The sequence below is a fragment of the Ictidomys tridecemlineatus genome, chromosome 1, assembly GCF_052094955.1.
Source record: "Ictidomys tridecemlineatus isolate mIctTri1 chromosome 1, mIctTri1.hap1, whole genome shotgun sequence".
Classification (NCBI taxonomy): Eukaryota; Metazoa; Chordata; class Mammalia; order Rodentia; family Sciuridae; genus Ictidomys; species Ictidomys tridecemlineatus.
Genome location: NC_135477.1, coordinates 29,854,591 through 29,866,681, shown reverse-complemented (window position 1 = coordinate 29,866,681; position 12,091 = coordinate 29,854,591). Strand labels below are relative to the sequence as shown.

The 12,091-nt window shown below is 42.1% G+C and overlaps 1 protein-coding gene across 4 annotated transcripts in view; it reads right to left on the bottom strand.

Annotated features, from left to right (window-relative positions):
- Positions 1 to 12,091, bottom strand: part of Pik3ap1 (phosphoinositide-3-kinase adaptor protein 1) — a 116,484-nt gene that overhangs the window by 26,594 nt on the left and 77,799 nt on the right. For all 4 annotated transcript variants that reach the window (XM_078033644.1, XM_078033554.1, XM_078033685.1 and 1 more), the window contains exons 10-12: positions 8,532 to 8,729; positions 2,647 to 2,712; positions 702 to 907 (exon numbers count right to left, since the gene is read on the bottom strand). In XM_078033644.1, the coding sequence (XP_077889770.1) occupies positions 702 to 907; positions 2,647 to 2,712; positions 8,532 to 8,729 (470 nt within the window). The remainder of the gene's footprint in view (positions 1 to 701; positions 908 to 2,646; positions 2,713 to 8,531; positions 8,730 to 12,091) is intronic.

Here is a 12,091-nt window from a genome sequence, read left to right as displayed (position 1 = left end):
TGGGATAGGCGCACACTGACCCTCTCCAGGGCTCTGCCTGTGCAGCCCAGGCGCCTGGAGAAACGCAGCCTATCGGTGTAGGAGTTGTTTTAACTCGAGTGGTTTTGTATTTGTAACTTGTTTTGTTCATTTAATCATATTTCTTGGGAACCTTCCAAGTTCTCTTTGAGTCCTAAAAAGGGATCCTTCTGTGAGAGGTTTGGCTCTGAGAGTAGGGAAAGACTGTAAAGAAGAAAGCTGGCTGAGCCGGGCACGGTGGGGCCTGTAATCCCAGCCACCGGGAGGTGAGGCAGGAGGACTATGAGTTCAAGACCAGTCTAGGCAATTGTCAAAACAAAGTAAGAAATAGAGAGATGGACACAGGGAGAGGGAGAAAAAATAACATTAAAAAAAAACCAAAACACCTGAGAAGCAGAAGTTAAGGGCCAAGTGCAGAGTAACAGAATTAGGGTATACAGAGGAGTCTTTGTTCCTAACCTCCAGCTACAGCACCCCAAAAAGCCATCCAGCTCTCAGCCAGGGAACTGTGGGGTTCCAGACAAGGGAACACAGACACGGGGCTCCTGACTCACAGGGACACCCATGCAGATGTTCAGAGGCACAGCTGTAGGTGCTCAGTATAGATTCGCACAAGACGGAGATGGCCCCCACTCCACTGTCCAGCTGAGAAGTGACATGAGCATGCAGAGGGAGCTGGCTACCTGCTGGAAGCGAAAGGACTCGGATCGCCTCTTCTGGTTGAGCTGCCACTCTTTGAAGTGCAGCACGGCCTCATCCACGTTGACGATGCCCAGCTTCACCTGCTCCTGCAGGGTAATGAGCTGCCGCTGGCCTGGTGTTTTCATCCCGGCAAATGGGTCATAGATGCTCGACTGGGGCCTGTCCCTCCATGGCCTGACGGGCGGCTCTGGAAAAAATGGCAGAACTCAGCTTGACAGTTCCTCACTAGGGAGAGCGCACCCGAGGAAGAGGGTGGGGTAATGAGGCTGGTCACAGGCTCGAGAGGACATGGCCCAAAGGAACAATTACCTGTAAAACCAACAAGGGGAAAATATGACACAAAATCAGGTGAGAGGGAAGCAGCTAATAATTTCAAAGTTTGTCATCTGAAAGCAGACGAGGCTGCAACATTAAAGGGAGGCGTGAAGTCACTTGATCCTCCAAACCTTAATTATCGAGGCACCTTTGGACCACAACTCTGACACTATTGACATTTGGGGCTAGATGATTCTTTATTGCAGGGTTGTCGTGTGCATTGGAGGATGCTCAGCAGCATTCCGAGCCTCTACCTACTGGGTGCCAGTAGCACTCCTTTCCCCAGTTCTGACAACCAAATGTGTCCCCAGATACTGCCAAACATCCTTTGGGTAAAGAAGGGCAAAGTCACCCCCATTTGAGAACCACTTCTTTAGACTCCAGTGCACTCCGAGAATATACCCAGGATGCATCTCCCAGCTTCATTCACACCCTGTCTCTGAGCAACAATTGTGGACAGACAGCCATGAAATGCCAAAGGAGACTGAAATGCCATTGGAATTGTGGCCCAGGTCCAATACTTCCAGGTATAAATGAAGTGCTGGGTTACATCCTTGGGTTGTTCTGTGCCCACCTCTTTTCTATATTACAAATGCACAGCTCTCTGCTTTGGAGATTCTAAGGAAATATGAAGCCAGCCACCCCACTAACCAGGCTATAACCTCATTTCTGTGGGGGAAATGAGCTACTTGCAGAGAGAATGGGGCCACTGGGATATGTAAGGACAACTTGACATTTTACTTCTCGATTCATGTAGGGCTACTTGATTTCAAATTCCTTCAGCAAATTTGGACACTATGATTTCGGGACATAGCAAGAAGGAAAAAGAGAGATGGCTTCACCAGTGGGTACTAAAAAAGACTTGAAGGGGTCTTGCGTATGCTTCTATATAGCACATGCAAATTAATCAAGAGGAAAAAAAGATTGAGGAAGAAGGTTATGAACTAAACATGGCTGGCTGGTCACCAGAAGCTGGGGATGGCTTGGCCCTCCACTAGCAGCCAGCGGGAGAAGGGGATCTCAGGTTTACAATCACAGAGAACAAATTCTGTCAACAATGTGAACAAGCAAAGAGACAGATTCTCCAGTAGAGACCCTCCAGGAAGGAATGCAGAGGCAGCACTTCGTTCCTCAAACTTCCACTACAAGTTCTTAGAAAAATGACATGTACAAGTTATTACTCGACAGGAAAAAAAAAATGTCTTTCAAAACAAAGTTGAATCAAAGCACAGTTGAACTAGCATAGACAGGATAAACAGGTAACCTGAAAGGTATGTATCACAGGAAAGACCAGGTGCCGGGTCACCACTTGCATTCTGTTGGCATCAGTCTCAAGGTTTAGATTGTGCTTTTATGTGCTGAACAGACACTTTCAAGTGTCCTCTGTATGATCAATTTGTACAACAGCCTAGGGAACCTGCTTCTTCCCCCTCTTCTGTTACCTCCAGTACAGGATTTTCGGACAGCTCCTCCTCTTAGGTCTCTCTATTTGGCAATGCCAAGGAACTGTTGTTGTTATACTTGGAAACCCGCCCCCCTCCCTGAGATGTGAACACCTCTCTCCTCTCTCCTCATTTTATCCAAGGGATGTGAGGACAAGAGCTGGCTTACCTTTTCTGATGCTCTCTGAGGAAACATAGAGATTTCCAGGCCGCTCTTGACTTTTTTCTGCAAAAACTGTGAGAGAAATAATATTCTGAGTAAAAGAAAAAGCATTTTTCTTTTTTCTTCCTTCAGGGCTCTATAACTTTTGCAAAAAAAATTATGTATTAAAATCTAATGGGAAAAAACTGAATGAAGATGTAAGACCACCATTTCTAGTTGTGTAAGCCAAGACTCCAGAAGGAGAAAACTGAAGAGAAGCAGTAGAGATGGTCAAAAAAGACAGGTCAAACAGACAAGATCTCAAACTTACAGAGTCAGCCAGAGGACAGGTCAGCATTTACAAGATCATTAAATAAAAGGATCATGAGATGCCAATCAAAAGTAAATTGAGATCTCATCTCACTGCAGTCAGAATGGCAATGATCAAGGTAACAGGCAATAATAAATGCTAGAAAGGTTGTGGGAGGAAAGGAACACTTGTACATTGTTGGTGGGACTACAAACTAGTAAAACCACTCTGGAAATCAGTATGGAGATTACTCAAAAAAATTAGAAATGGAACCACCATATATGATCCAGCTATTCCACTCCTTGGTATTTTTCCAGAAGATCAAAAATCAGCATACTACAGTGATGTAGCCACCTCAATGTTTATAGCAGCACAATTCACAATAGCTAAATTATGAAATCAACCCAGATGCACATTAATAGATGAATAGATTAAAAATTGTGGTGTATATATACATACATTATATTTAAAATGGAGTTCTATTCAGCCATAAAAAAGAATGAAATTAAGGTATTTGCTGGTTAAGTGGATGAAAACAGAGACTATCATGCTAAGTGAGATAATCCAAACTCAGAAACTCAAAGGTCAACTATTTCTCTCATATGTAGAAGCTAGGGTAAAATTAAGGAAAGAGGGGGTTGGGGTTGTGGCTCAGCAGTGGAGTGCTCATCTAGCATGTGTGAGGCGCTGGGTTCGATCCTCAGCACCACACAAAAAATAAATAAATAAAATAAAAGTACTGGGTCCAACTACAACTAAGTGTGTGTGTGTGTGTGTGTGTGTGTGTGTGTGTGTGTGTACATAAATTAAGGAAAGAGAGAGGGAAGGATAAGATAACATAAAGATAAAGGATCAGTAATGGAGAAGAAGGAGATCAAGAGGCAGAGTAGAGGGGTGGGTAAGGGGAGACAGTGCAGAATAAATTCTTAGAAAATCATGCTACGTGCATGTATAGCTGCAAAATAGGGAACCTCACATTTATGCACAGGTAGAAAGAAGCAATCGAATATAAATTAATAGATGAGTGAAAGAAAGTCTAGTAAAGTAGAGCAAAGAGAATGGGAGAGAGGAGGGAGGGCAGGAGGGAAAAGCAGGGGAATAATGAACTGAAATAAAAGTGCATGCATGTAAGAGTTTGTTGGATGAACCCAACTACTAGTATAACTATAAACTCTAAAAAAAAATAGTTTTGAGTTGAACAAAGAAGAAGAAGAAAAGGATCATGGGAACAAGGAGATGTACCCAGATCCCAGAACACCTGAAGCTAGCCATGGAAGACCTTGCAGTTTGAGAATAAAAGGGTGTACCTACCACTTAACAGGCCAACGAGTGCCAACAAGACAGAACTCCAAGCAGTGGAGCAGGTGAAGTATGTGCACAGCTCCAAAGGGATTAAGATGAAGACACTCACATGGGATAGACCAATAAAGAACAACAGAGAAAATCTGGAAGTGATAAATATTTCCTCAGTAGGTATTACAGTTCCCTGGGGGTCTGAATAGACTCCCTGGATCCAAATTCTCACTCTGCCACTTATGAGCCATGTGATCTTGCACAAGAGGCTTGACCTCTCCCTGTCTCCACTTCTTACCTGTAGAATGAAGATGATAAGGGCGCCTTCATTGGGTTGTCATCAGGATTAAGGGAGTTAATACTAGGAAAGTGCTCAGAACAGTGTCCAGCACATGTTCAATGTTAGCTTTCATTATCATCATGCATATTTAAACTTCAAGATCAATGCCAATAACACAATAGTGCCTTGGCACTACTAGTTAATATGAATTTTGTCGAAAGCTTTCTCTGCTTCTGTTGAGATACCTACATGATTTTTGTCTTTACTTCTATTAATTTATCAATAAATGCACATTTATCAATTTGTGGATTTGAACCCTCCTTGCATCCCTGGTGAAACCAATTTGTTCTTGGTATATAATCTTTTAATATTTTGCTGAGTATGATTTGCTAATGTCTTATTAAGGATTTTTGCATCTGTGTTCATCAGAGATAATTTCCTTTCCTTAATGTGTCCTTATCTGGTTTTGATATCAGGGTGATGGTGGCTTCATAGAATGAAATCTGGAAGTGTTCCATCCTTTTCTTTTTCATAGAATAATTTGAGAAGAATTGGCATTAGTTCTTTAAAGCTCTGATAGAATTCAGCTCAGAATCCATCTGGTTCTGGGCTTTTCTTTGTTAGAAGGCTTTTTATTACTCCCTCATTCTCATTCTTGTTATTGGCCTATTTTAGTTTTCTGTACGCTTTTGGTTCAATTTTGCAGGCCAAATGTGTCTAGAGATTTCTTCCAGGTTTTCCAATTTATTGGAGTATAAGTTTTCAAAATAGTCCCTAGTGATACTTTATATTTCTGTGATGTCTGTGGTGATTTCTCCTTTTTCATCACTCATTTTATTAATACGGGTCTTTTTTTCTTTTGATTAGTTTGGCTAAGGGGTTATCAATTTTATTTATCTTTTCAAAGAACCAACTGTTTCATGGATTCTTGGTATTTTTTATTCTCTATTTCATTTATTTCAACTCTGATCTTAATTATTTCCTTCTGGTTTTGGAATTGGTTTGTTCTTACTTTCTCTGGGGCCTTGAGAAGCATCATTAGTTTGTTTATTTGAGCTTTTTCTGATATTCTTACATAGGCACTCATAGCTATAAACTTTCCTCTTAGAACTGCCTTCTTGGTATCCCAAAAGTTCTGGTATATTGTACCACTACTTTTTTTTAATTTTAAGAATTTTTTAATCTCTCTCCTGATTTCTTCTATTATGTATTCATAGTTCAAAGGTGGCTAACTCAATCTTCATGTGTTTATATCGTTTCTTTAGTTTTCCTTGGTGATGATTTCTAATTTCATTCCATCATGATCTGATAAGATGCAAAGAATTTTATCAATTTTTTTTATATTTTCTAAGAGTGGCTTTGTGGCCTAAAGTATGATCTATTTTGGTGAAGATCTATGAGCAATTGAGAAATGAATTTGGCTGTTGTTGGATGAAATATTCTATAGATGTCCGTGAAGTCCACTTGGTTTATAATACTTTTTAAGTTTATTTAGTCTAACTTTATTTGTGGATGACCTATCTATTGGTGAGAGAGGTATATTGAAATAACTCAGTATAAATGTACTGAGGTCTAGCTGAGTCTTTAATTGAGCCGTGTCTATTTTATGTACTTAGGTGCACTGAACTTTGGGGCATAAATATTTACTATCTTTATATCTTCTTGTTGGATTTTTCATTTTAACAGTATAAAGTGACTTTCTGTGTCTTTTCTGATTAATTTTGGTTTATGGTCTTCTTTATAAGATATGGGAGAGGCTACTACTGCTTGTTTTTATGCTCTATTTGCATGGAATATAATTTTCTATCCTTTCACTTTCAGCCGGTAGCTGTCTTTGCCTGTAAGATGAGCCTTTTGCAAACAACATATCGTTGGGTCTAGAATTGGGTGCAGTAGCACATGTCTGCAATCCTAATGACTCGGGAGTCTGAGGCAGAAGGATTGTAAATTTGAGACCAGTCTTGGTAACTTAATGAGACAAATGCCTCAAAAAAAATTAATATTAAAAAAGGATGGAATGTAGCTCAGTGGTAAAGTATGCCTGGGTTCAACCCCTATACCCCCCCCTCCAAAAAAAAAAAAAGATAAGCAAAATCTGAAATTAGACAAGGCAGTAAAAAAACACTAGGTAATATAACTGATGTTTATCTAGTATCTTACAAGTTTGAAAGTACTTCTTCATGTATTATTTCACTTGACCCTCACAACTAGGTTATGACAGGGTATAATCACGTATTATTATGACATATGTATTAGTGTAGACATGTATCATTATGATACCCATTTTATAGATGAAAAAAGAAAGTTAAAAAGGGTGAAATGGATTATCTAATGTCCTATGCCATACAGCTTGAAAAGACAAGAGCTGAGGGTTGAACACAGGTATTCCAACCTCCAACACATTGCCACTTTTGTCACCTCAAGTCTTTGTTTTTTCCTTTCCTTCTCCACAATTTCCTAAGCAAGTCCATCAGAGCTGTTTGGGAATCAACTGTGCCCCTGTCACAACTGCCTCCCTGTATGAGCTGTGCCATCAACACTGCCCCCAGCCCCTGTATAGTTTAGGAATTACCAATATATATCTGCATGCTTCTTCATGTGAGCTCTTTTGGAAGCAGACCCTGAGACAATTCAAGGGCAAGTAGACTATTCAGGAGGTGATAAAGGCAAGAAAAGAAGTAGATGAAGCAAGAAATGTTGGATTATCAAGCAAGTTGCCACACTGAGCAATACAAGGATCCCTGAAAAGCAATGTAGAACATGCAATTCAGAGTTCTCCTACCAGCCAGGCAAGTAAGCAAGGATATTCCTCCACCAACTTCTCTACTGGTTGGGGGAAGGGCCCTGTGTGCTAATTCTCCAGTGACTCCAGACTGTCCCACAACAGGACAGAGGAAGCTCCAGACCACAGAGAAAGTCAGGCTAAGATAACCAGTGCACACAGGTGGAATCCAGCCAGTAGGGACAAAAATATAAAGAGCTAAGTGGACACGGGCAGGGCACCAACAGTTTCTTCTGGATATGCCAAAGGAGACACACCCAAGGAAATAAGAAATGTGAGTATTGTTGGCATTTGCCAGTACAGAAAATCCCCAAATTGTATTGCAACACATTTAGGATAACCAGATTGAGCAAAACAAAACCAAAGAAGGGACCTAGTTGGGACATACATTAAAAATTCATTGGCTGTTCATCTTCAATTCAAATTGGGCATCCTGTATTTTGTCTGGCAACCCCAACCCAGTTACAGGGCACTCTGGTTGAACACTAGGTTATGACAGGGTATAATCATGTATTATTACAATCTCTTTTTAGCACACTTTCCACAGCATGCTTATAACTATTAAAAGTGGAATATAAGTCAGGAGCACAGATCTGGTGATTCTTCTACTCTTATAGTACTTGAAACCGTATTAATATAATCAAGTTCTGAAAGAAGTAAAACTGACAATGCCATCAGTATTTAACTGGTGACCCAGGGACAGTTATAACACCAGTCTCACCAATTTTTATTAGTGTATGTTGGTAAACAGCCTAGCATAGAGGCTAAAAGTCAAGGCTGGGGAGTCAGAATCCCTGGGTTCAAATCCTGGCTCTGCTGCATGGTAGTTGAGTGACCTTTGTAAGCCTCCAATTCCTTATCTGTAAAATAGGGTTAGTGGTCCTTACCTAAAATATCATCATACAGATTAAATGCCATCTTCCAGATAGAGTACCCTTAGTAGATTTCAATAAATGGTAGCTATTAAAATTATTAATAATACCCAGAAGGGTTTCAGAAGATAAGAACTGACTGTCTTTGCAATTGCACATGAATGCCAACACTCGGGAAGGCTGGCACTGAGTTCCACCATTGCCTCTGGTCTAGTTCCAGAACTTGTTCCAAGCTATGACCCAGGCTCCTAGGGCTGGCTAGAGACCATTCAGGAGAGAACAGCCTCTTAGCAATGGTTCAGAAAGCCAGGGGACCCAGGAAATTCCTGAGATACTCTTAAGACCCCTCTGGGCATTGTTCTCTGCCACACTTACCTTTAGAAATGTACGGTTCATTGTCCGGCAACTGATGAGTGCCAACAGCACTGGCCTCTGGCCTGGGCACTGGGACAGGGGGCCTGCTGGCCAGGTCCACAGAAAAGGCTTCGTCATCATCCACCATGTGATAAACATCTTCTTCCCCACCAGGATGGTGCTGCTCTCTCTTCCAATTAGCCCTTTCCATGCTGTTCCCTAGAAACACAGAGAAAGTTATCTGAAAGCAATGGTCAAACAAATTGGGAAACAGCCAGTCATGAGAGCAGAGAAAATGACCATTCCTTATCAGTACAGTTCTGGCCTTGGGCAAAGGGCTTTCCTGCATCACCTTCTGCATCATCTTCTCAGAGAAACCCGACGTCTCCTTCATTTGCCACCCAACAGTGCAGCCAGAAAAGTGAGCATCAGGCTCCAACACATCAAATTAACTGCTGTTCCGTATCCCATTAGAACTGGGGGGAAGAGAGCACAACCCTGACAGGTCAAGGACATGTGGGTCCATCCCCAGTGTGAGGATGTTCTGGAGACCTGCCACCAAGTTCTTCAGCATCCTCCTTGTCCTCCTCAAAATGGTTCCAAGAAATAGCTTCTGAGGACTTCCTCCGTGCCAAGCACTACCCCAGGTGAATTGCCGCATCATTATCTCCTTTGATTTTATAATAATGCTGTGGCATAGTTATTATTATTAATCTCACTTTGCAGATGAAGAAACTGGTCTTGTGAGGATTTAAGTAATTGCCCAAAGCCACTTGGAGCCAGGTTGGCACCCAGGACACATACCACAGCTGTACTCTTAACCCCCATGATCTCCTGCTTCTTTTGCAGCCTCTAATCTCAACTCTGCTCCCTGCTGACCAAAAAGATTGAGAATGGAAACATGCTTCCCATCCTCTGTCCACCAGGGGCCCACAGCCCTCAAGTTTTCTCTGCAGTGTTCAGTTTCTTCTCCCTAGCATTTAATAATGAGCATTATTAAATGCCCATTTGAGATACAGGAATGAATAGAGACGGGGCCTTTGGGGGTCTTATTGGGGACTTTTGGTTTGTTGCATTTGTTTCTGTGCTGCAGGGAGATTGCCCTTGGCTTTCTGGCATCATGGTCCAGGGAATTGACCAGGCTAGTTCCAACTTACTAGAGGGCTCTAGTTCATAGGGTACTGCCCTCAAGATATATTTCTATTTATCTGCCCGTCTTTGAACATATTGTGCAAGGGCACAAGGAAGCTCAGGGTAGAGGGGTGTTGTCTGATATTAACACAATGAGAAGTCCTGGAAGAGCTTCTGGCCACCCTATGGGGGTGACAGTGAATCCCATAGCCCCTCTCTCTCTCTCACAGTCCTCAGATACATTGGTTTTGCTTCAGTTCATCCAGCCAAACTCTTTCCTGCCCCAGGCCTGTTGTTCCTCTGCTTAGAACCTTCTTCTCTCCACATGGTGCCAGGCCAACCGAGTGACTTCCCCAAGTCTCATCTGAACTGCCGCCTTCTCCAAGAGGTCTCACTGATCATCCAGTCTAAACTGAGTCCACCCTGTGGTTTATCCTCACCCTGTGTATTAGTGCTCAGGCTGTTCCTGCCTCTCTCACTTCCTGGACTGTCAGCTACAAGACATGGCTCCCTGCAATGTCTTCCAGTCAAATGCAGGGCCTTTCCCATGGCGGGTGTTCAGGAACATCCTTAGAAAGAATGGATGAATAAATTCTGGGTGGTATATGCTCTCTGGGACAAGCAGAGATCCATGCATCAGGTTTGAGCCCACACAACAGCCTGCGTACCGTGACTGCTCTCCTTCCCAACTCTTCCGATCTGATCTGGGAAGACTCTGAGGGACCCTCTCAGGATACTACACTATCAGGGTAAGAGGAGGCTTTTTCTCCATGGCAGAGAAATATTTATGATTTTAGAAGTCATAGAAGAAACTCAGGAACCTAGGGACCAATAACAGCTACTTCCTTAGCAACATCTGTCCACAGGTTGCAAGTCCTAGGAAGAAGCACTTTTATTGGACTGTGCATCCTGCCCCTCCTTCATTCTATTAGCAGCTACAGATAAGCACTCCAACTACTCCCTTGGCTCCTGCTGGCCAAACTAGAGATGTCTGAAGGAAGAATCTGCAGGCCACCCCAGCTGCCAGGCTCCCTGGGACCAACAAATGCTAGGGAAGCAAAAGAGAAAAATTGTAAGAGATTTACTGCCCTATGTATAAAGTCACCTCAAAGGAACTGAATTCTGTGCTACTGGAGTCCCTGCCAGAATGAATTCTGAGCCTGTTTCTCAGTCACTCTCATCTTGATCAGATCAAGCCATTTAAAAACAATTAACTAATGAATTAAACAACAAACATTTGCCAATATAATCCAGGTACTGCTTAGTGCCAGGGACTGTATTTTATTGGGGACAGGAAGTTAATCCCTGCCTAGAACTTCACAACTTTCTGATGCTGACTGGCTGCTGGCCTCATGAATGAAGTGAGGGGACAAGTCCTCAAAGCCTGGCCCCAGGTCACCTGTCCCAGCCTCATCTCTACGCTTCCCTTCCCACCCTTCATAGACACCAGGTATGTTGTTACCAAACAAATTCCTCAAAGCTGCATTCTTTCCTCTCTGCAGAATCCAAGAGATCACATTAGATAGAAATGAGAGGCTGAGCAAAGAGTTGGGGAACAGTTCCAGTTTTGTCTGCATTGTATACTAAGCCTCCATGTAAGATTTTATTTGAAAACAATTTTCAAGACACCCCTGGTGCGAATAAAAGCTTGGTAGAATATCACAAAGGAAAGTGATCTGTCCAACTCATAAATATGCACTTCCTTAGACCCAGCAATTTTATTTCTCCTCTGCCTGAGCTGCACGCACGTGTGTGCTTGCATGTGCGTGTGTTCTCTCACTTGCTCGCTATCTCTCTCTCTGTGTCTCTTTTTCCCCCAGCACTGGAGATTGAACCCATGGACACTTTATCACTGAGTTACATACCCAGCTCTTTCATTTTACTTATTACTTTACTTATATTGGGGCAGGGCCTCGCCAAGTTGCAGAGGCTGGCCTCAGATTTGCAATCCTCCTACCTCAGTCTCCCAAGCCAAGCTGCTAGACTTACAGGGGCATGCCACCACTCCTGGCTCCAGCAGTTCCATTTCTAGTAATTTATAGTACACACAGACCCAAACATGTGAAAAGATAGTACACACAACAAAGCTATTATTGTGCAAAGGTTTATAAAAGCAAAAAGCTGAAGATGACCTAAATAATCTCAACAAGAAACTGGTTAAATACATTAGGTAATATTATATATATAATGAACACTAGCTGTTAAAAATGAATGTTTGTGCTTATGTGATATTTCTTGTGAATAAAAAGAAAAGAAGATACATTCATGTGCATATGAACATGTTCAGGAGTTTTTTGGAGAATCTATAGTGGGAGACTTATTTTCATTGCTTAACTTTTTGTATCACTTGAATTTTTACTATTTGCATATTTTACAATATTAAAAAACAACAGCAACCAGTGAGAAACAAAGGGGAATCAAAAGAGGATTCCATTGTTTAAAAAAGAAAG